The following is a 25,272-nucleotide window of genomic DNA, read 5'->3' on the forward strand; positions in this document are numbered from 1 at the left end:
CTCATAATAGAAAATTTATGTGAGTGCAAAGAAGTATGGCCTGTGGGCTACTATAATGCACAAATCCTCTCTATGTGCTCTATCTCCTATCCCTCTCAACTATTTTTGCTTAGATATGGAACAAATGCACTCAAAAGAATGGAACCCCTTTTCCTCCTAGTGGTTCAGTTATAACACAGCCCAATAGCCTATTATTGGTTAGGTTTGACTAACTCAACTCTTAATCAGAGTTACAACACAAACTCTTCTAGAGTCTTCTACATCATTATCACATGGCTAGCCCTTTTTCCATCAATAATGGGGGTTGACTCGACATCCTCTCGAATTATGGTGGTGAAAATAGGAAGGTCAACCTCTAAGTGGCATAAATTTCACGTATGGACTTCGATTGATGTGTTTCTTGCACAGTCAGAAAGGTCTCTGTGTGTAGAATAATAAAAAAAGTGTCGCACTAAACTAGCAAAGTTTTACCCACAAAAAACATCATTTGATGCCTTAAAATGCTCCGCGAAGGTTTCAAACCACAATTTGCAAACTGGGTCCTGCCGCTAAAAATGGTTTTGAGAATTTATTCCTCCACTTTTTCCACTCTTAAAGCATCAAGATGGATGACAAACAATATAATGATCCAATTTGGATCACCAACACACCTGCATGTAGCATCTTAGGGTCTCCTTTAGCACTACTCCGACCATAGCAACCTGCATCTTATCCTCGCATTGGGTGGTTGCGCTTTCTAAAAATGGTGGCTCTTTTTGTGTTGATCGATCTGTTGTCTCTCGTCGTCACCCCCTACTATCAGACGCTTCTTCCTCTTCGTCGATGAGACCTATCTATTTAGCCGCAATTTTGTGTTGCTTTTTTTGGCAATTGTGGCCCAATAGCCCTTGTCAACGTCCATAGGTATCACACCTCGCCCTCAAAACTTTCCAACCCTGTCTTAAAATAAAAGTTTCACTTCAGCAACGGCTTGGCCATATGATTGATTCATTTGTCCTCCATTAACAAAATATGCTCTTATAATCACAGTTGAACATAGCCTCAACAATCATGTACGATGATGGCACTTGTGATTCAGAGATCGATACTTTCATAGTTTATGCTCCAATACCATGTTAGATATCCTACAAAAATAGAAACCATCACTTAATTCCTAGCAAATTATGATCTACTAATTAACTACATAGCTAGATTCATTAACACACAAAAAATAGCAGAAGTAAAATATACCAACCTCAATCTTGAAAACATAACACAACAAATTCTACCCAATCACAATTCTTCATTAAATTCTTCAGAGCTTACTTGGGCTCCCTTCTAAGGAGAACGGCAAAACTAAGGAAATACATGCAACAACTGGATATAAGCTAGTTGATCGAGCCCTCCATGGTTGATCGAGATCTCCATATTGCCCCTTCCTCAGACCCAACAGACTCACTGAAATGTCTCTTTCAATGTTGTGTTGTTGTATGGTGTCTTCTCTTTCTCCATAGCCTTGCTTTTAAACTTTTCATTGAGCTAAATCCCTAACCCTAAATTCCAAAGTGATTGGCGACCAAGATTAGATGTCGAATCACTTGAGATCCTTGGTATACATCCGCTGCCATGGCTGCTCCCTCTCAACTTGAAGACTTTCCTGCCATCTGGTTTGGAAACATCCTCCAAATCTTATTTCCCTTGACCCAGTACATAGAATCCTCCTGCTCCTGAACATAAGGTCACCTTATACAAGAGACCTTTACAGAGTTGGAGGAATCTATAGGTCATTCCTCCTTCTAAACCTGAACACTGACTCCCTCTGAACTACTCAACCTTTGAAGCCCCATGTTCCATGTTCTCTATTAAAGCTCTATTTCATGCCATCGCTCAAATAGGCTAGCCCTTTATCCTATAAATGTTTCTCTTTCTAACTCTTATGAAATGTCCCCCGTCAGAGTTAGATTCCCTCGGTTTGATCAGTACCTTCCCATTCTGGAAAGCAACATAGAACCCATTCATCTCCATCATAGAGATTAAGAGCAAACTTCGCCTAAGTTCCTACACCAATACCATCTCCACTTCCATCATGCCTCCTGACTCATGTTGGAATATCATTGTTCCAACCCCTTTTATTACATTTTTTGCATCATCAACAAACTCCACATGCAGTTCTGAGTCCCACTTGGTCAAATTGTTCCTATGCTCCTGTCACATGCCTTGTGGCTCCGCTATCTAGTAGCCACGCACCCACTAGTAATGTTCCTGAGGTAAGGTAGGAAACAAATACAAATTTTGTTTTGTACTTCCCAACAAACTCCTCATGAGCTTCTACCAACACAACTATAGTTGGTTGCGTGCCCCTTCCCCCTTTCTTCCTCTCTAGTTATTGTTAAGCATAGGGTCCCATCTTATTATAGGAGAAACACTTGACCTTATTAAAGTCTTTCTTCTTCTTGGGCTATGAGGTTGACTCCTCACCCTTAAGGCTTGAACCTTTGCTACTCCTTGCTTGACTACCAAGAACAAGGCTCTCATCATCCCCTCTCTTCAGTTGTCCTCCAAATAATAATTTCTTTCAAATCTCCTTCCAGCTGAATTCATCCCACAATTTGTTCCAATCTAGTAGCTTTTCTCCTGGAAGAACACACGTTAAGAAGGTAGCCCATGGCTTTGAGAACCCACTCAAGGTTATCCTTACAAGCTCATCATCGGGCAAAATAACCCAACAACTCCAAGCTCATCTCAAACTTGTTGAATCCTTTGATATTTGATTAAGTCATTTGGGTTTTCCTAAATCTCTCCCTTAACAGCATTTTTTGATTCTAAATGTCACTCTAGTATAGGCTCATCAGAGGATGGGCATTATTCTTCCCGGATATATGAGGGATCATGTGATCCCTCAACCCATCCATGATGATACGTCTGTCCTTCACATCTTTTAATTCGTGAGTTGCCATAGATGTAGGATCTACAGGAGTTGTAGCCCAAGTGTTTGCAAACTCCCATAGGTTCTCCTTAATAACTAACACTATCCACTTGTTCGATGGACAAAAGTTGTAAGCCCCATATTACCTATCCTTAAACCACAGAACGGTAGATGGCATCTTGAAATGAAAAAATCATTAGAAACCAATGGTCGTTACACCCTGAATGGTGTGATCTCCCTCTCGCCCTCTGAGAGCTGATCTTTGCCAATCACACTAGTTACACCAGCTCTACCTCCACAAAACTTCTTGTTGTTGGGCCTGTTGTCTCATTTTCGGTTGATTCTTTACAATCCATTAGTGCCTGCATATTCCATGCACCCTCTCTAATACCCATCCCGACCGCTATCAGCTCTTGGCAAACCTATTACTTTCATCATTCTACAGTCTAGTCTGACCACTCCTCGCAGCAAATGTCGACTATTGCCTCAATCATGCCCAATCCCAACATTGTCTTTCGACTAGCTGAGTGTCTCAGTTATTTTCTTGCCAGCTAAGCATTATGAGCATTTTTTTGTGCCACAACTCACACTGATCTATACTAGTACAAATTAGTGCCGGAAGGTTGTAAAGCTTTCCTTTTCTGACCCCAATCACCTATGTTGAATTGATGTTGGAACCTTTAGGGTGAATAAGTACTTTCACATCCGTAAAGGTTACCACATAATCATTCTCTTCCAACACTATGATTGAAATCAAATTCTTTGTCAATTCTAGAACATACAAGACATTCTTCACATATAGCTTCCTCCCGACCCCCTCTCAAATGTCACCATACCAATGCCAACAAAATTGTACTTGTCATCATCACCAAGCTTTATCTCAATATCTAAGTCTTTATGGGTTATGCTTGAGAAGAATTCTTTCACCCCATTCATGTGACATGAGGCTCCACTGTTGATGTATAACACTCTTGTGGTCAGTGAACTAGAAAGATAAGTGTACAGTGAAAAATCCTTTTCAAACCTCTCTGAGATGCCCTCAATCTCTGCTAAAGTTGCCATGTGAGACTTCCCCTTGTCCTTTTGCTTCTTGTTAGGACTCTGGTTTGTGTAATGTCCCGGTTTGTGACATGACAAAACATTTTATCTTGATTGTGTCCTTCTTTTCCCCTTTGGGGGTTGCCCCACTACTAGAGCCTTTCATGGCTTTTCCTTTCCCTTTTCCTGAAAGTACAAGGTTCTCTTCCCCCTCACTCTGCTTCTCATGGTCATTATTCTGAGATCCTTCCTAAATCTCCACCTGGGTAAAATCGTCCCATGGCCTTTTCCATGTTGGAAGCTTCTCTCGTCCCTCCATGCATTTGACAAATACATTCCACTATTTGGTAAAGCCATTCAAGGCTATACGTACCAATTCTTCATCAGGAACTGCATCCCCTACAACTGCAAGCTCATCTCTAACCTGTGTGACCCTTTTGAGGTAAGAAGTCACATTCTCTCCATTGGACATCTTGATACTATGGGGATTGTCTCTCAATGCCATTTTCTTGTTATAATTACCAATTTGATAGAGCTTGGTCAGAATGCCCCACATGTCCTTAGTTGCTTTCTTTCCATCCAATTGTGGAATTAGATGATCTTTCACACCATCTACAAGAATCCTCTGGGCTCCAGCTTTTTTCACCTCATGAATGTCCAAAGCTACTGGATTTAGGTGGAATCACCTCTATACTGACATAACCTCATAGCTTGTTATCCTTGAGAACAGTTGTGTTCCAAACTTTTCACTAAAGAAAGTTTGAGGCTCCTTCTAGTCTGTCCTCGTATCTAACACTAGTTGTCATCGTAACTGTTGGAAATACTGAGAGGGGGGTGAATCGATATTTCTTTTCAATTGTTAAATTATGCTAGTTAAGATCATCAATTTAACCAAAACCCAAGATACACAAAAAAAGAATAATTTTATTAATTAGAATAATGAGGACTCCAATCCTCTGATAAAAACTCAAGATCCAATATGTACAATACAAACCTATAACTTTGTTAGGGCTCCAACCCTAAATGAAGACTCTAGTCCTCAATTACAAACCAGGCTCCAACTTGTATACCAAATCCAAGCTCCAACTTGGTCTACTTAAGGACTCCAATCCTCTCAACAAATTAAAGCTCCAACCTGGTTTTTCACAAGGCTCCAACCTTGTGTGAAGACTCCAATCCTCGAGGACTCCAATCCTCTTAATCTTCTTCAATCCTTCAAGGTGGCTTCAGTGTTGCTTCAGAACTTCCAATATCTTCTTTAACAAGTCCTGAAATATATCTTTGACAAAGACTTCAAAAATGTCTCCAAGGGGTCTTCACAATCAGCTTCAACATCTCTTCCAAATCAGCTTCATATCTGCAACAATGGAACTCTAGAATGATACTCCAATGTATGCCCGAAGTGTCTTCGAGATTCCTTCACAAGGTACTTCAAGATGCCTTCAGAATAGCTCCAAAAGATAGCTTCAATACTGCTGCAAGATATCTCAAATGCTTCTATATGGCTTCCAAGATATATTTGGGTGTTCTTCAAGAATGCTCCAAGAATGTCCTCAATGATGCTCCACGTGTAGACAAGGATGATCAACTCAACAAGTCTGCTTCAATAATCACTATCTTCAACAAGGCATCCAAGAACATCTCCAACAATGCTTCAACAATCTTCAAGGAAGTTTTCAACATGCTTCAAATATTAACAAGAATATCTACTCCAATTAACTCAACAAGTTTGCCAAGTGTCAAAAATCTACATCAATTCAATCTTCGAGTATAGATTGCTCTTGAATAGCTACATAATTATGGCTTCAATAGGTCAAAAGAGTCTTCAAGGTCTACAATGTGTTACAGTCTGCAAGTCTGAGATTCGTAACTCATCTTTTGTTACATCAAAATCTGAGGTTTGCAATGTAACAAGGCCTGCTTCTAGTCAAAATCTGCTAAGGTATGTTGCCCCTGCAACTAGGCTGAGGTCTCTTCTCTTGGCCGAAGTCTGTTGTTACAAAGTGTCACGAAATGCCACTGGATTGTTTGCTTCGAAATATTACAAGGTTTGTTCCAGTGGAGACTGTTGGTATCAAATTATCACTATCCATTCCACTTAAAATCCTCTTTTGATTATCATTTTTTACCATTTAACCTTCATATTCCAGCTATAATCCTTAGAAACTAAATGATATGATGTCATTATCATTATTTTTAGCTTGAAATTAATTTTTGAAATTATTATGTTAAAAATGACATTTTTCAGAAAATTACAAGAAGTTGTGACTTCTTGTAAATGCTCCATTGTTTGACATGTTGCATAGCAGGTGAGCGAATTTGAAGATTGTGGGCATGAAGTAAAATGTACACGGATGGTGGATTACCTATCCACTTTCGGTTTTGAAGGAAATAAGTGTCCGATCAACGCTGGTCAAACCCAGCCACTTCAGCGAGATTTCCAAATTTTGTGAAAAAAATCATTTCTATTTTGAGAATTTTTGCATAAGTGAAGGAACTGATTCAATTTCAACCTTCTTGGATGTAATTAATAGAATTATGTTGGGATAACATGGAGGAGGAATAGCTTCTTTTGTTATAGGATTCATGATAAATAACCTATGGGAGAAGACTATGTTTTTCAGCTAGATTGTGAACATCTGAAAGTACAGTTTGTGCCTTTTTAATCTCCAAATTTAATACAAACTTCATTATCAAGTTTATGCTTCCAGATCCAATAGTCATACTCTCCTGAATCGTTTTTCAATGTGCTTGTGAATTGTTGAAGGGCCCTCATCATTATGCTAGTACACTCTGTTTTCAAGTTTCCTTACTAGTTGCATATCCGGATTTGAAAGTTAGAAGTTATTTTATGTGTTGCAGAAAAGGCTATGTTATTAAAGTTATCAATTGAAAAGGACTTGCATTCGTTGTGAAAAGAACCTTGTAAAAAGATTCAACCAATTGTGATCTTGAAAATTGATATATATGCTTGTTGCCATACAATTGCCATATTTGCTTATTGGCTTTGACTTTGAAGATAGTTCTGGTTTGATTTCCAAGTGATTCAGATTGTAATTGTTAAATTCAATTTTCAGTTTGATGAGTGATTCTTGTAAAAAGATTCAACTGTTATTGGTTTGCAACATTACTCATCTTATTCACTGTTTGATTTAGTTAGTTATTGAAATTACTTTCGATTGTTATGATTGGGAAAGGATTCTATTGAGCAAGATTCTTGTAAGGGAATGCTAGAATTTTTAACCAATCATTAATGCTCTGTTTTGTTACCTAGGCAATCAGAGTTGCATAAAATTTGTTTTATCTAGATTGATGCTTGAGTGATTGAAAAGACAATGAAGGACCTCTTGTAAGAGAGCACTGTTAATTTCATTTCACTAGGCTATCATTAGAACCTTAGATCCTTCTAGATCTATATACTTTAGATGAGCACCTCTAAGTGTACTTTCCTAGGTTGATAAAGGAATTAAGAGCTTAACTCACCTTAGTAAGTAAAGACCAAACAGAGACCAAGGTGTACTGTTGCAAAAAGTTATGAAAAAAAATCAATAACGTCTGCTTCAAGGTGCCACTAAAAGGCCTCAAAAATGCCCACGAAAAGGCCACCATATGTCTGCTCCAAAACCACAAGTTCTGTTCAAGAAATTTGTTTCTGGACTTGGGCAAGTTACAGAGGCCTGCTCCTAGGGTGAGGTTGCACACTGTCAAGGGGTCAAATACAGAGAGGTCCATTTTTACTTCTGCAATAAGGTCAGTTCCATCAACAATAAGTTATGTACAATAAGGAGTTGTTGGAACGAACATCCTATATATTGAAGTCTGACAAAAATCACAGAAAATAATGAACCTGAAATTTCACAGAGAATAGCCAGAACAAGGTCGAAATTCCACAGAAAAAAGCCCACAGGAAATTCGTTTTCTTCAGCTCCTCAGGGTCACAAGGAGTGAACCTTCTCCCTTACCTCAAATCCAAATTGCTTCTCTGTCTTACCTTTCAAGTTGGATCCTCAAAGGAGGAGGCTTTATGGTAATATACAGAGGTTTGACGATGAATGAACTGACGTGTCTCTTGGCGGGCTCACGTAGGCCAACTTATGAAGGCTTGAATAAAAATGGTTCTTCATCGTGTACATTCATTTTCTCTTCAATTATGAGGAGTCAGGGGGCAAGTACATGCTCGTTGGAAAGGGCTTAATGTCCTCCATGAGCCTTTTGTCGCACAAAATGTCTAGGCACCGCGACAATGGCTCAAATCGAGGGCTATCACCCCGATCCCATATCTCTCCATTTAAGCTATCTCCCAACAACAGGCTAAGGGGGTAGACCCTACTGAAATGAAATGAAGGGGAACTAGTTGGGAACCAACCAGTTCGGGAGACACAATCAAGCGACCAAGTACTTGTTTTATATTTAGTAGGACTCATAGGATTCAATTAGATTTAAACGATTGATACTGGTGCCTTATGGAGTCAACTATCTTGCTAGAATATTTAGGACCAAGTAAACGATGAGTCACTGTTGCTTGGATGAATGACTATCTTATATGAAATGCAGATCCTAAAACTAGTGTGAGATGCAAAAATATTGGTTAATTTTAGTTAAATGCCTATCTAAGATTAAACCCATCAATCTTTTCTATATTCAGCCAGATTTCATAGCAATTGGCGGAGAGAAGATAAGGTGAACCACACTAAGGTGTGATTAACGATACCTCTCCTGAAAATCTAACATACCCGGTGCCTCCGGCGATGTAGAGAGTTGTAGCTCTAACCACTGCAAGGTCACCGTTTTAAGTACTATTAAAAGCAGGCTTCTCAAGCAAAGATGGATGGGTACCTATCCTTCTATCGACCAAGCTTATGCTTGGAAGTAAATTTTAATTATGCAGAACACTTCAAACAATTCCGGATTTAAAATAAATTCCTTAAAAGCTTCAATCGAGAAAAATTTCTTATTTTCCTATAGTCAAACTTTAGAGATGATTTAAATGATATTTAAATGTGTCTTGACTCTTGACTATAGAGAAATTTAAAAAAAATTAACACCACAAAATTTCCCTTTAAAAAATTTAAAATCCTAAACACCTAACACAAAAACCCCAATAAGGAACTTTAGATAAGAAGTAAATAACAAAAATATATATATATATATATATATATATATATATATATATAATTATTCCCTTCGGCGAATTTAATGTGACAAAGTTCATGAGAAATTTTTAATGTGGCAAATGTAAAAATCAAAAGAATAATTAAATTTTTAATGGGCCAAAGGCCACATAAAATTTTAATTCGAAATTTCGAAACCTGGAAAAAATCAAAGCGACAATTAAAATTGAAATTTTAATTATTTTCTTTTGGATTTAAAAAAAATTAAAACAAAAAATAAAAATAAAAAATGAAAAGCAAACTCGTAAAAAAAAGAAAAATCAATTATTTTTGTGTTTTTTGAAAACTGTACACTAAGGAAAAATAAAACAAAGGATAAAATAAAAAAATGAAAGAGGAAATCGTGAGAAAGGTTTGTATGCAGGTAAGAGCGGCGGAGGAAGGAGCTCGAGGAGGAGGAGTGAACAGAAAAGATGCAAGTCGAAGGCTGCAAAGCAAGGAGATGAGAGGAGTCAACGCAAGCAACAAGGGAGGACAACTGATGAGGAAGGAATGACGATGGAAGAGTGGTCGAGGGAGAGTTTTTTGAATGTAGGTTGGATGGCAGCGGAAGAGCTTGAAGGAAGTTCACGGGGAGAAGGTGTTGAAGAAAGTGTAACTAGGTTCGGTCTTCATAATGACATGATCTTTGTAAATAATGTAATAAAGAGAATAAATTATTTTTGTATATCTCGCTACATGGGTTTCATGAGCAAGAAGTGTCATAGGTCAAAAGACTTCTCCTTGACGTCTTTAGGAAATTATTATTATTTAAAAGAGTCATGTCATGTGTAAAGAAGCTCTTTAAGAGCCTATGTAAAATGTATCTAAGTCAAAGCATCCCTACAAGACCAAGAATAATCCTCCATTGGCATGCTCAAGAAGTCTGCAAGCAAATCGATACAAAACTCATCAAGTCGGCTTCAATATCGAATTAAACAAATAAATGGCAGTCATGTTGGCTTGGTTAAATGACATGTCGGTTCATGGATTCACGTCGACTCAAATAGCAGGGTCAAACAACTATAAATACCCGTCTAGGGTATCCGCAAATGCAAGGAACAGAACTCGGGTTCTTCTCTCTGAAATTTTGCATGTGAATAGAGGAGCAAATCCGCACTATGAGTAGGTATTCAGAGAAGGGCTTGACTGCACCTCGGATGGGTATAAGGTGTAGGCAAGCTACACTTCGGATGGATAGAGGAGCAAACAGGACCTCGGATGGATGGTTAGTCTCAGCATAATGATGTCTCTCTTCTCTCGGATAGTACCACAGTCTTGATAAGCCGCAATATCAACAATGACAAGGATGAACAGTCTCGGATTCATGACGAAGGCAGTAACCATCACAATCTCGGCCTAAATGGGAGCAGTGTTTTAAAAAACGGCCGAATCGAATCCGAAAAGGCCGAGTTGATCCGAATCGTTGGGATTTTTTGTGACCCTGCAAAAAAAACGGAACGGGAGGCCGAGTCATGACTGACTCGGCCAAGTCAGTCATGACTTGGTCAACCCAGCCGGTTCCACAATAACTCGTTCGAGTCAATGAATGCGGCCTATAACCCCAAAAAAAATGCAATTTTTCATATTTTTTTAAAGATTTCTAACTGTTAGTTGAGAGTTGGGGACTCCAAGGTGTTTCCTAAATTAGTTAAATGCTATTTGGGGTCCATTCCCCTCTCCTAGTATTGATATGCTATTCAAATTTCATGGTAATATTAAATTCTTAAAGTAAAAGTGGCATTCTCCTTAATCTTCATTTTCATCCTTTTACTTAAATTTTTAACATTACCATGAAATGACTCAAGATGTTTGAGAGTGGTTCCGGCCTCATTGGATTTCATATGGAGAAAGTAGAATTTTAGATTTCATTCAAAATCCAGCAGACTTATCAATTTTTCAGGATTTCAGGATTGGAGGATTGCAATGTTTCCATTGAATTTTGTCATGTATTAGGGTATGGAATTCGTATTTAATCAAGAGCACCAATCCCTCTATGTACCTTGATGTTAGTGACATTGGTTGTCGAACTCCTCTGGGATTCGCTCCCAAACCAGGAGCTTCTGAAAATGTCGCTCCCACTCCCATTTTCGCTTTCGCTCCCCACTTTCGCTCCCGCTCCCAAGTAACACTGAGCCAGATGATGTTGGCAACTCTAGCAGTAGCCAGTCGTACTGGACACAGACTTTTGTTGTAGAGGCCATTTATAGCCTCCTTGGTTATGTGTTTTTGTTTTGATCTCTATATCATCATCGTGTATGTATTGGACAGTGCACTGGGTGCCATTTTGATATAATGGATATATTCATGAGCCTACTTTGATCATATGTTGTCTTCTATCTATATTGATATTCTAATGTTGTGTGTTTGGAAACATGAATGAAAATGTTTAAAATTATGCGTTTTTATAAAAAATAAATATTTAATGTATTTTTTACAACGACCGAGTCATTGAAATCGAGCCGGCCGAGTCGATACCGAGTCGGAGTCGACCCTCGGCCGAGTCAGAGTCGGAGTCGGAGCTTTAAAACATTGGATGGGAGGTAAGATCACAATCTCAGTGGATCTACTTCATAAGCAATCAATATATATGTGATACAAAGAACTTCGGAACCCTTATTGTTCTCCCTGTCTCGAATTAATGGAGATCACAATGATCCTATAGGTGCAACCTTAGTCTCGACATATATGTATTACATAATCATGTTGAAAAAGAATTTTGGAGATTACTGGAAGTCTAGGCACAATGAAAAGCAATGACAATGGTTTCAATCAGTGTCAAGTGTTGTTGTAGTAATGACAGTGATAATTACATTCTCAGCATAACGGAAGAAGTTGTGACAAGGATTGTTGTAGTAATGACAGTGATAGTTACATTCTCGGCATAATGGAAGAAGTTGTGACAAGGATGATCAGTGACAAAGTCATGATCCAGTTCTTGTAAGATCATGATCTCATTGAAGATGTAGAGATCACCTTTGTGGTAATTTCAAAGGACATTCATGACGCAGCAATGATGTTATCAATGAAGGCAGCAGTACTAAAGATATCAGTGATGCAATAGTGCAGCAGTGATAATGATAATCTCAGCAATGTCCAAGTAAGATGATTGATGTCTTGGTCTTGGAGAGGCAGATTGTGTCAAGGGTCATGGTCTTCGTACTCGTCAATTGCAATCTCTATAAGAAGAATTTTGCGTGGGTTTTCCTCTCCAAGAGGGAGAGGTTTTGGCCCTGGCAGAAATCCAAATACTTTGTGTTCTTGTCTCTTTTGTTTTTGGTAGCAGTTTGATGAAGTAAACACACACACTAATAATGAATGGAAGATCAAGTTAAGATTAATTGTATAAATACTTCACAAATTGTTATAATGTTAAGAAGAATCACCCTAATTTATGTTTGACCTAGATTCTTCAACATGTTATCAGAGCGATTGGGTTTAGAAATCAAAGGAAGGGCAAAAAAGAGACATTCAGAAGTCAAGTTTTCTAGAAGGCATCAAACTAGCTAACGGAATCAGGATCTACACTCAAAGAACAAGACCGAGATCTAAGAGGCAACCTACATCAACAAGTCTACAGCAACAAGGGGTTTATCAGAGGATGAAGTGTTCAGATCTCAAAATGCATAGTAACAGCTTTGGTGAGTCCCATAGTTTTGATCCACAGTGATCTCAATCATTTCACAATGGCATGATCTCAACATACCAGTGATTGAATCCATTCTATAAAGAGATCAATCTTGTCAACTCAAATTCCCAAAATATTGATGATACATACTCAAGGAGATACAGTATCAAATCATCTACAACATAGTGATGAGACTCTCTACACTTCAATCATAATTTGTATGAACAGATTTTGATGGAGAATGAAGGTGTCCATTGGCACAACCATAATGACTCTAACTAATGGGTATCTATACATCATATCTAGCAACCTCAAGTCAATGTTGATGCAGCCCAATTATATCAACAGTTTGTTGATATATAAATCAAGATAGCTCGAAGGCGAAGAAGGCAATCTGCCTATCAAAGATCTCAGCCAAAGGAAGCATCAACACATCTACTACATCTATTGCCAACATGATCAAGGTGAAGATTTCATCTTCACATCTCAAGTAAGTATTTTTCATTAATCATTTTTTGAAATGACTTCATTGCAAGAAGATCTATAGGTTGTATGGGTCGTCAAACGTTCATGCATGGAATGAGAAGGATTGTCATAATCCTTATGAAGAAGAAAAGTCAACATATCAAAGGTCTCCTTTGAATTCATAAGAGGAACCCTTAAGGTCCTCTCTTCCTATGTAACAAGAAAGGAGGCATGAAATGGATACATAAAATTCTAGGAGATGCACTCTCTAAAATTCAGTGAAGAAGATCATCTTCATAAGATCTCAATTGGGAGATCGGAGAAAAATGATGAGAAGATAACCATCTATGTTCTTAATAAGCAAGATGACAAGTGTCCTTGGGACATGGAAGTCTCCTCATGCAACAACTTTTGGTATCTAAGAAAAATGGAAGGAGGACAAGTTATAAACAAAAGTATTGAAGATTAAAAAGATTTTAAACATGTGCAGAAAGACAATGGAAATTCTCAAGACAGAATAGTATAGCTTTAGTACTATGGAAAGATCATGAAGAAGAACTCACATCTCCCGAAGGATGGAGGACGCTGAAGAAAAGGGCCAAGGAAAGAGGGAATAATAGATCTCCATTATGAATGAGATGGTGTCCCTCTCAAAAGGATCCTATCAAAAGTCCTTGCAGATATGTCCATGGTAAGAAGATACATCGTGGCATCTTGGAAGCATTAGAAACAAGAGCTCGTGATATCACCATGAGAAACATGGAGGACATAGCTCTTGGGAATCGCATTGGATATTAAAGAAAAGGAAGAAGTCATCCAGGTCAAAGGAAACATTTTCCAAATGGGGATATACAAAGTCCTAAAGATTCTCTGATAGAAACCTCAGCAGAGAATCCCCTCGTCTAGGAAGGCAACAAGTGTTTCATCAGGAAATCCAACTTTTGGAATTCATGAGATGATGGTCTGATGACATGAGGAATGAAGCAGATCAAGGAATTGAAGATCTTTTCAATCGAGAGAGTTGTTGAAAGAAGCCTGAAGGAAAAATGAGGTATCTATGCTTGTATTTGTATCTAATATTGTAATGTCATAACATATGGTTGCAGGTATCATAGATCAAGCATGATCTAGAAGGAAAGGATCTCCTCCTCTAAAAGGATGCAGAAAGACATAAGTCACATTAGATGAAATCAACATAATATGTCCTCATATGAAGTATGAGGTGGTTGACTACAATTGAAGGAATCTGAATGAAAACTCTTGGAAATGGAAGATGTGAGGATGGAAGAGATCGTGAAGTATGCAACCATGATGAAGGCAATCAACATCCATAGGATCAGGAAGATTTGACTAGGAAATCTCCAGGAAAGATATGGAGGCTCTAATGGAAGTCTGAAAATATGAAGACCCTTGACAAAAGATATCTTTGGGAAATGTGTCAACATGTATGCAGGGTGTTGATACCAACAAGAAGATGTCACCGGAAAATGGCCATCACCAAAAAGGTAATATGTGATTTGTTTTTTGTTTTCTGACCACTTGGAGGAAGTCTGGGTATGTGTGCAAGGCCAAGGTAAGGAGAGTTGTGAAGGATGTCACAACTATGTACCTTGTGATCCTGAGCAAGCACTATTGAAGAAAAGTGAAGATAGATGGCCCTATGAAGGAAGTCTCAGATGTAAAGCCAAGGAGGATACTTTCCGGGAAAGAAGGGATGACATGACGGAGGAAAGTGATTGATGGTTGAACCCTACATGTGAAGAAATTGATGACATCAAAGTCTTGGATCATCAGTCAACTAGAAGACCCTATAAAGTATTGATGATAAACTCCCTGGGTAAGAGGGAGCTCTGGGAGGTTCCTATGAGTAAATGAACTCGAGTAAGTTTTTGAGTGAAGAGAAACTTGGAACTCATCCCTGGTTGAGAGGGAGAGTTAGACACGACATTCTTGTCTTCGGCTTGGAAGAAAGAATGGAGGATTGTGTAATCATTTGGCACCCGACACTCTTTGAGGATGTGGTAGGGCATCCAAAACAAGAGTGGGCAAGAGGACCAATATTCTTTAGGGTTGGGAACCCAAGATGAGAATAGCCCTAATAAGGCATACTCGAAGAACACCCGAGTGGGTATGACCCTAAGAGAGAGAATGATGATGTGTGTCTATCAGTCATTGGTCTCGCCACCATTGTGTGCTCTGATCAAAGCAAGAGATAGAGATGTTAGTCAAGGCCTTGCTATATGAAACAACGTTGGTTGAAATGATGCTATAACAAATGGATTGCAAATCAGATTCTTCTTTTGAGAAATTCTTCAGATTGAGAATGACCAAGTACCATTATGAAAATCTCCCTAGTTAAGAGGGAGATTTGAAGAAAGTGTAACTAGGTTCGGTCTTCATAATGACATGAACTTTGTAAATAATGTAATAAAGAGAATAAATTATTTTTGTATATCTTGCTACATGGGTTTCATGAGCAAGAAGTGTCATAGGTCAAAAGACTTCTTCTTGATGTCTTTAGGATTTTATTATTATTTAAAAGAGTCATGTCATGTGTAAAGAAGTTCTTTAAGAGCCTATGTAAAATGTATCTAAGTCAAAGTAGCCCTCCAAGACCAAGAATAATCCTCCATTGGCATGCTCAAGAAGTTTGCAAGCAAATCAATACAAAACTCATCAAGTTGGCTTCAATATCGAATTAAATAAATAAATGTCAGTCATGTCGGCTTGGTTAAATGACATGTCGGTTCATGGATTCACGTTGGCTCAAATAGCAGGCTCAAACAACTATAAATACTCGTCTAGGGTATCCGCAAATGCAAGGAACAGAACTCGGGTTCTTCTCTCTGATATTTCGCATGTGAATAGAGGAGCAAATCCTCACAATGAGTAGGTATTCGGAGAAGGGCTTGACTGCACCTCAGATGGGTACCTCGGATGAATGGTTACTCTCGGCATAATGATGTCTCTCTTCTCTCGGATAGTACCACAGTCTTGATAAGCCGCAGTATCAACATGACAAGGATGAACAGTCTCAGATTCATGACAAAGGCAGTAACCATCACAGTCTCGGCCTAGATGGAAGGTAAGATCACAATCTCGATGGATCTACTTCATAAGCAATCAATGTATATGTGATACAAAGAACTTTGGAACCCTTACTATTCTTCCTATCTCGGATTAATGGAGATCACAATGATCCTAAAGGTGCAACCTCAGTCTCGGCATATATATCTTACATAATCATGTTGAAAAAGAATTTCGAAAATTACTGGAAGTCTGGGCACAATGAGAAGCAGTGACGAGGGTTTCAAGCAGTGTTAAGTGTTGTTGTAGTAATGACAGTGATAGTTACATTCTCGACATAATGGAAGAAGTTGTGACAAGGATGATCAGTGACAAAGTCATGATCTAGTTCTTGTAAGATCATGATCTCGTTGAAGATGCAGAGATCACCTCTGTGGTAATTTCAAGGGACAGTCATGGTGCAGCAATGATGTTATCAATGATGGCAGCAGTACCAAAGATATCAGTGATGCAATAGTGCAGTAGTGATAATGATGATCTCAACAGTGTCCAAGGAAGAGGATTGATGTCTTAGCCTTGGAGAGGTAGATTGTGTCAAGGGTCATGGTCTCGGTATTCGTCAATTGGGATCTCTATAAGAAGAATTTTGTGTGGGTTTACCTCTCCAAGACGAAGAGGTTTTGGCCCTGGCAGAAAGCCAAATACTTTGTGTCCTTGTCTCTTTTGTTTTTGGTAGCAATTTGATGAAGTAAATACACACACTAATAATGAATGGAAGATCAAGTTAAGATTAATTGTATAAATACTTCACAAATTGTTATCATGTTAAGAAGAATCACCCTAATTAATGTTTGACCTAGATTCTTCAACAGAAGGGACACAGGCAGCAAGATGAAACTGACGCAGAGGGCAGCGATGGGTAAAGAATGCAGGCAGCAAAGGAAAATCGACGACGCCAGACTAAGAAGAAAATGCAGCGGACAGAAAAACAAGGGCTGAGAGTTGCGGAATGAAAGAAGAAAAACCAACAATAGAGGGCTGTGATTTGGCAGCAAGTGAAAACAAGGTTGAGGAAAAATGAAAAGGAAAAAGCAGCAAAAGGAGGAAGAAAAAATATCGAATTTTTTCAGAGAGAGGAGAAAAACGCAGTGGAAAATTGTAGCCCAAGAATCCAATAAATTTATAAAAAAAAATTGCTGAGAATATTAAATTTTAAGCCAACATATTTTTGCTTTAAATTTTGCTCTCAAAAAAACTTCAGATCTGAATTTCAAACCCTTGGACTGAAAACAATTTTGAATAATGTCCTTGCAAAATGGTATTGAGGTCATATCTTGCCCTCCAGAGTCTAGATCAAGCTTTAAATTAAACTTCTCTTTCAGATCTGCACTTGCAAAATCGAAAACAAAAAAAAAAACCCAAAACCCAAATATAAAACAAAATAAATAAAAACCCCAAAACCCAAGTTAGAAAATTTCCAAATCTAAAAAAAAATTACAGATCTATACACAAAGGTTGTAGATCTATCTATCAAATCTAGGGAGTGTGAGTCTAACTCCTCTCCCAGATTCCATAATCTAAGGCTCTTACTAACCAGATCTATCAATTTTTCGACAAAATATTTAAAAGATTTTGAGATTTTAGAGACGTAATAGCCCAAAAACACCCTGTAGAAAAAGAATGTATTGTTAGATAAATCCTGAAGCTTATATGAGGTAAGCTCTCCATAAAACATATGTTGAGAGTTGGTTGGTCCAATCGAGGACTATCCCCAAACGCTCAAACAAAAACCTGAGAGATCTCCTACAAACACTAGATCAACCATCAAATCAAATAGAGAAATAGAACAACAATAAAATTCTGAAGAAATAAAAATACCTGCTACTTCAATCAAAATTAAAAATGTTACCCTAGATCCAACCAACTGAATAAGATACCTGTATTCAGATTATTCTAAAAGAGCTATTGATTGATAGTTTTCATGTAATATTAAGCAGAAATTAAAACAATGTTACCATAAATTCATTAAGAGGAACACCACCGTAAGTTGAAAACCCCAAACACTTTTGCATTTATTCTAGAAAACATACCAGAGAGCTTGAGAGCTAAATACATGATTCAAAGATCGGATGAAAAGACAGATTGACACCGACTTCTAATTTATAGGTGAAATCTCCAACAGCTAGTTGGCTTGATCCCCGTCAAATTAATCTCGACCATTCATAAAGATTAATTAATCTTTAATCACCACCGTGAAATTATTTATTTTTTTGAGTAAAAATCGAATTTTTCATTTAATTGATTTTTAATTAACTCAAAATTAATTATTTTGAGTCAATTTCCTCAAAATTTTGACTTTGACTTAACCACCAAAGTCCAAAATTTCTTAATTTCTTCAATATTCCCTTGGCGACCTCAAAAATTAACTTCTTTAAAACCCACAAATTTTACCATTGGAGAATTTAATTTTACCTATGACACAAAATTAATTAGATTTTTGGCTTAGGATTTAATTTAATATTGCCAGAAAATTTAATTAATTGACTTATGAGGGGATTAATAATTTTTCCAACCCTCTAATATTTAGCCATGGTGTCTAATTATGAGCTCCCATGCACCAAATATTTCTTACATCAAGATATTACAACTTAAAACATGACGGCGGAACACCCGTTCATTATAGACCCTCAACATTTACCCATTTCTGCGTCACAAAATATGATTTAATAGACCAAGTAATCTGTAATAAAATAATCTAGCCAATTAGCTAGGATTATTCCCAAAATACTTTTACGAGAACTCGTTAAAAAACACTAAGACTCACCTAATATCTTGACAACAAAATCGACCCTAGTTTTGGGGTGAGGTTGGAGGGTAAAACTCTGGCGATCATGTGTCTAGAGACACAAATGGATCAGTGAGACAAAAAACCTCCTAAGGTAGAAATCGTCATCAAAATACTATGCTTACTTAGGTTGTTACATACATGATGGTCTTACTAAGATCATTTACATTATAACCGTGCAGAATGGGTTTAGATCTTTTAGATCTTTAACAAAATGCCAACTGATGATGAAATCTGAATGATGCGAACACTCGAACATGATAGATCCCTTTTGCGAAAAAAGGGGTAAACTGCTATGGGGTCATTGAAAAAAAGTGGTCAACAAAGCCAATGACAATTTCATTCTCACTTGAAGTCCCTTTGACATCAAAAACAATTAATGTTTCCAACAGTAACCCTGTCTACTCTACTGAACAATAACCGGGCTGATTTGAATACTTGTGTCAGGTTTTGGTTTCCTTCTGAGTTTTAATGCTCTTTTACCATGTTGATTTCTTGAAGGTTCTGCAGCTGATTTATTTTTCATTATGTGTTAGGACATGCATGTACTTAAGAATTAAATAGACGGAACCTCTAACCAGATTTTCAGCGGAAAATTTAACAGAACCACACGCACAAGAAAGACAAAATATGTACCCTGGAAACCCCGCAGGGAGAAACCATCAAGAGTGTTTTTCTTATTCAGTCTGAGAGGGAGAAATCTGAAAATGAAATTACAGAACAATAGGACCTGAATTGTTCTGTCCGAGAATGATGAGAACACAGAAAATTTCTGCCTCAATTTCTGTGCATAAACAGCCTTAGATATCAGCCTTGATTTCTGTGCATAAAAGCCCCCGAAATCAACTCGAATTTCCTGCAAAATTCTACTGTTAATAATAGCAATCTTCCCTCGAATCTGCCAAAACTCTGCTGACAATATGTAGGAAACAGTGCCAAAACAGCACCTAAAATTCTGTGCCAAGCTACCATGAAATCTGTGCCAAGCGAGCTCTCCTCTCCTCTCTTGAAATTCGTGCAAAACTGAAGGAATGAGAGAGTTTGTTGTTTTCTTCTTTAGTTAACTCGCCACCTTTTTAGTTAATTCACCTTGGAATTAGCCGCCATGCATGTCTCTTAGTGAAGTGTGCCCTCCTTGGGATTCTCGCCATGCATGAGTTCAGTGCACTGCTCCCCATGAATTAACTCCTTTCTCTCTCTTCACTGAACCAAACACTCCACGACAGATCACTCAACTCCAAGCTCATTGCCTCTCATTAAATAATTATTGAACATAATTATTCTCTCAAGTCAACATTAATAATTAATTGATGTACTTTTTAATGAGAGTCACTTTATTAAAATAATAAAGTCTGAGCTGATTAATTAAACAGGACGACTTCTATGTGCTAGACTGCTACGACGCTTAGCCAACAAAGGAGTACCTGTCCTCGCTACAATTTTGATATAAACAGAAGCTTTTTATTTTAAAAATAATAGCCAGTGATGTAAATTTAATAACCATGCCCTATTTATAATGTAGCATTAAAAATATCAATAATGTACTTCTAAAGTGAAGTTCATCACATTGTGATTAGTCAAGAAGCAAGGCCTTTTCGATATAATGATATAGCTTCAAACTCCAACAAGCTTGCTCCTCTATGAGATTATAGAAAGGCCAATCACAATGCAAGGCAAGCGAACAAGTCTAGGGGCAAGTCTCATATTAATTTTGTATGAAGATATATGTTAGCCATTACAATGTACCCATGGCACTTACAAAGAACTTATTGTGTTAACATGTAGTGTTCCCCTATCTTTCAACCAAAAAGACATACTATTAATGTGCCTGAAATTATGAAAATGTTCATTTTGAAATCCATGGCATTTTATAAACTTTTACAATTTTCATGTTCCAGGAGCATAGCTAAACTATACAAGTATAACCAGGGAAGATGAACATCAATAAAGAAATATCCTCAAAATAAATCAAAATGCATCTCCCATCAACATCTACAGCAATGAGAAGAATCAGAGTTTCCATAGCATAATAAGAAAATACCTTTCACGGCATTGTTTTCCAATGCGCCCCGGCAAATGCTTTGCAATCGCAGACCACTTTTTGCACCCATACTTACTGACAAGCTCCACAATCCTTTCATCTTCCTATGCAAATACATGGGAACAATAATAAAGCAGAGAAAAAAAAAACAAGGCTTTATATTAACTCATGTAATATTTGAGATTGATGTGGTCTATACCACTTTTGTCCATGGTCCCTTCACAAGTTCTGGATTAAGAACTTTTTGCCAACGATGCAAGCATTGAACATCAGTACGACCAGTGAAAAATTCCGCTGCATAGAAATTAATAACAATTTCAGTTTATGCAAAAGGGGCAAATATTGAACGAACTAGCACAATTTATGATAAGGCATAGCCCATGAACAGCAATACAAATAAAAGGAGCCAATTTGGAAGACAAGCAACTTAAAAAAGACATTGATATAAAATATTGCAAAACAGCATCCAAAATAAATATTTCACATTTTAGAACTTACAAAAGGATAGATAACATCCAGTGTTTTCATTCTTCCATGTGGAATAGACAGAAAACAAAATAACTTAAAAATCCCTAGGAGATCACATTAAAGACTCTACACCTCTATAGAGTCAAACCGCTACACAAAGGCAGGTCCATTTTTCCACAAACAAGGGGGTCTCATACACCAATTCGTGTCTGGCTTGGCCGTGACCTTAAAAATTAGATTATTACACCCCCATTCAAAAGTCAAAGGTTAATAGATACCTCAATAGATACTAGCATATTTTCAACCTTAATAAAACTCACAAAAAACCATATAAAACAATTGAACATTGTAGTACAACACTTGTCCGTCACTTGTGGAAGACATCTAGAATAGCTTTGATGTAACAAAAAAAAATCAATTCTCCAAGTATCAATTTTTCATGATCATGATTTTCAATAGTAGTTGAGACAAGGTTCATCAAATGGCATTGCATATCAAGGTGACATGAAATAGATATACAATGCAGAAATTACCCTACAAAGAAGGTCATCTCCTCAAGAAAGTATCTTATCTAGGTGACACACAGAAAAGGAAAGGGTACAACCTATTTAATCATTGACCAATTACTAGACACCTCAATGTATCATAAATTTTAAGACACAATTTGAACCATATAGTTCCAAAGGAAACAAAATCTATCCGAAGGCAATGAGAACTATCACCTCTAAATAATTATGACTTAAAACTATCAAAAAGAGACAAATTCGAGCCCCAAAACAAAAAGGGCTATGGCAGTGTAGCATCTTCCTAAAATTGGTTAAATTTTGCCTATTTTGTTAACTCATTACCCTTCACTAACCAATAAAATAACATTTAAACATGACGTTTTTCTCCATCTAACCTACAGATAGATATATGAGCCACTTTTCTCCATTGTAACCACATTGGCAATTTAACCAATGTCTCTGCAAAACAAGGAAGTTCTCCATCAACATTTGTTCTAATTCTAACCACTTTGAAAAATTTATGTAAGAGATTTTTAAGATGTATAATATCAAGAAATGAAAAATATAACTAAGCTATATATATATATATATATATATATATATAGATACCATTCAAAGGAAAAAAAGTCAAATCTCACTCCACTGGTTGTGCATTCCGATGATTAAAACACAATGAATCACCTTCAATACAATGGATGCAATTTGCAATGATTGACCTACTGGACATTGAGTAAATGTCCCAAGTAAATGCAAATGATCCAAAATGTAAAATATAAACATTAAAAAAACCTTGGGGTTCTAATTCTAACCACTTTGAAAATTTTATGTAAGAGATTTTTAAGATGTGTAATATCAAGAAATGAAAAATATAACTAAGCTATATTTATACCATTCAGAGGAAAAAAGCCAAATCTCACTCCACTGGTTGTGCATTTCAGTGATTAAAACACAATGAATCACCTTCAATACAATGGATGCAATTTGCAATGATTGACCTGCTGAACATTGAGTAAATGTCCCAAGTAAATGCCAATGATCCAAAATGTAAAATATAAACATTAAAGAACCCTTGGGGAACCCTTCTTTGAAATCACTAAAAATATTGGAAAATTACAAATAAAAAATAAAAATAAAATAGACAAACAAACAAATGTATATGGTACAATGACCCCCACACTTTAAAATAAAAGAATCGATAGGAGGGAACCCACTAAAACTCTTCTTAAAAAAAAAAGAAAATTTCAAGGAAATGGAAGCCTTTACCCAGGTCCCAGTCTCTTACAAGCAGATTTTTAACTGCTAAGGGGACAAATGACAACTTTGAAATGGTATCAAAATTTTACATGGGAATTGGGGAGCAGAAATCACCTGCTTCAAACCAACAGGCATAAGGGGACAATAGTTCAAAACAATAGCCCCTTTAAAGGTGGAAGTCAAAAGAACCTTGGTCTGAGGTCATCTTCTAGCTCCACTGGTTGCATCACTATTTGCAGCAACTACATCTTAGCTACGACTGCAGCATATGTCTTCCACTATAACTGCACCTTTATTGTGACCTGAATGTGTTATTACATTCGGTGTCTATTAAGTAAATGGTGTTTGGTCTCTGGAGTAAATCTGCTGCAGGTTAAACATATGGGTTGGATTATCATTATACACTTCCAAGCAACAGCAGCACCACAAACATACTTGGCTAAACTTGTATTATAACTCTATCCTAGAGTAGTAGCCTATCATCTCCGAAAAAAAAATACGATAAACAAACAAAATCCAACATACACATAAATATTAGTAACACTACCAAAATATTCAAGAGGAAAATATAACATTCCCACCCACGCATTTTAAAGACGGATGGCTATATATATCATTGGGGTTACTGGTTAGTTAACAACAACAAAAACAAATGGCATCAAAATGTTTACACACACAAAAACCAAACTACAAATTAACTTCATTTGTATATTTTAGGAGCCATGTGGATGCCATTTTAAATTGTAAACATTGAATTGGATTCAATTGAATTCCCTTTAACTACAAGTGGCCAAGCCACATACCTGTAAAAACAAATCTTTGCTAGGAAGTTATTTGAATAGAGGAAATGAAATAAAGAATAAGCACCTATTTTCTTCCAATTTTTCCCCTTGAAACATTGAACAGCTCTCCTCAACGTCTCATCCTGGCACAATGTTTTAATCAACAGGTATCAGCATCTTGGGCTCTAAATGGTGGTGCCAAAAACCTTAACAACCAATGAACAATAGAAATACCACATTCAATTTAATGAAGATGCTTATACGAAAAAAAATTAAATTGAATGGATAAAAGGAACAAGGATGTACATTTCAATATGGCCCCTTCATTTTTTGCAAAAATGAGCTCTAAAACATACTAACTGGCGGGGAAACATTCTCTAGTTTGTTATTAATTTTGAGAAACCTCAAAAAAATGATATTAAAAAAAAAGACATTAGTTATAGAAGATGCAGTCCCTATATCCTTGGCATCTTAATTTGGTTTCAAATTCATAACACCTTTGAGGATCCGTTAGCCACTCTTGTAATGGGTTTATGGCTAGAAACACTTTTGTAGATTCTAACATTATTGTTATCAAATAACTCACCTCCTCAGGTGTCCATCCCCCCTTGGATGAGCGTCGTGTAGGACCTCCTGTCCGCCTAAAAATACAAATTTGGATTAGTTACTCATCAAAATTACTTCAAGAACATCCATTTAAATAAAATTTATATAGTTTAAATAAAAATAGAGATAAAAAACATCACCCCAACTGCTACCTAGCAATCTTTGCTCATTGTATCACTTCTTCAGTGTTATGAAAATACTATGTCACAAGTAAGACATTTGCTTCAAAAATTAATACAACAGACACCAAACTCAAGCATGTCATTCTAGCTTTTACTTACAAATAATCATAACATGCATTATGTAATTGATACTCTGTACCAGTGTTATCGGAACCAAACTAGTGATCAAACCGGAAAAACCTCTGAACAAGGAACCAGACCAGAACTGGTAAAAAATGGACCAAAAAACGGGTTGACCAAAAACACAAAATATTCAAATTTTAAAGAAAAACATATATTCATGTGCATCGATGTGAATCCTAACTATTTATGCACAAATAAGCAAAAGTTCTCATTTATATGGCATGTAAAGGTGCACATAACCAAAATAGCATC

General features: G+C 37.0%; 1 protein-coding gene across 2 annotated transcripts in view; it reads right to left on the bottom strand.

Moving 5' to 3' along the window:
- LOC149260036 (transcription factor MYB3R-1-like) overlaps positions 1-25,272 on the bottom strand; it is a 216,940-nt gene that overhangs the window by 141,128 nt on the left and 50,540 nt on the right. For both annotated transcript variants that reach the window (XM_089419608.1, XM_089419615.1), the window contains exons 2-5: positions 24,696-24,750; positions 24,195-24,252; positions 21,299-21,393; positions 21,100-21,203 (exon numbers count right to left, since the gene is read on the bottom strand). In XM_089419608.1, coding sequence (XP_089275734.1) covers positions 21,100-21,203; positions 21,299-21,393; positions 24,195-24,252; positions 24,696-24,750 — 312 coding nt within the window. The remainder of the gene's footprint in view (positions 1-21,099; positions 21,204-21,298; positions 21,394-24,194; positions 24,253-24,695; positions 24,751-25,272) is intronic.

The sequence above is a fragment of the Pinus tabuliformis genome, chromosome 6 (genome assembly GCF_031772625.1).
Source record: "Pinus tabuliformis cultivar Carrire ecotype Pingquan chromosome 6, CPIR1, whole genome shotgun sequence".
Taxonomy (NCBI): Eukaryota; Viridiplantae; Streptophyta; class Pinopsida; order Pinales; family Pinaceae; genus Pinus; species Pinus tabuliformis.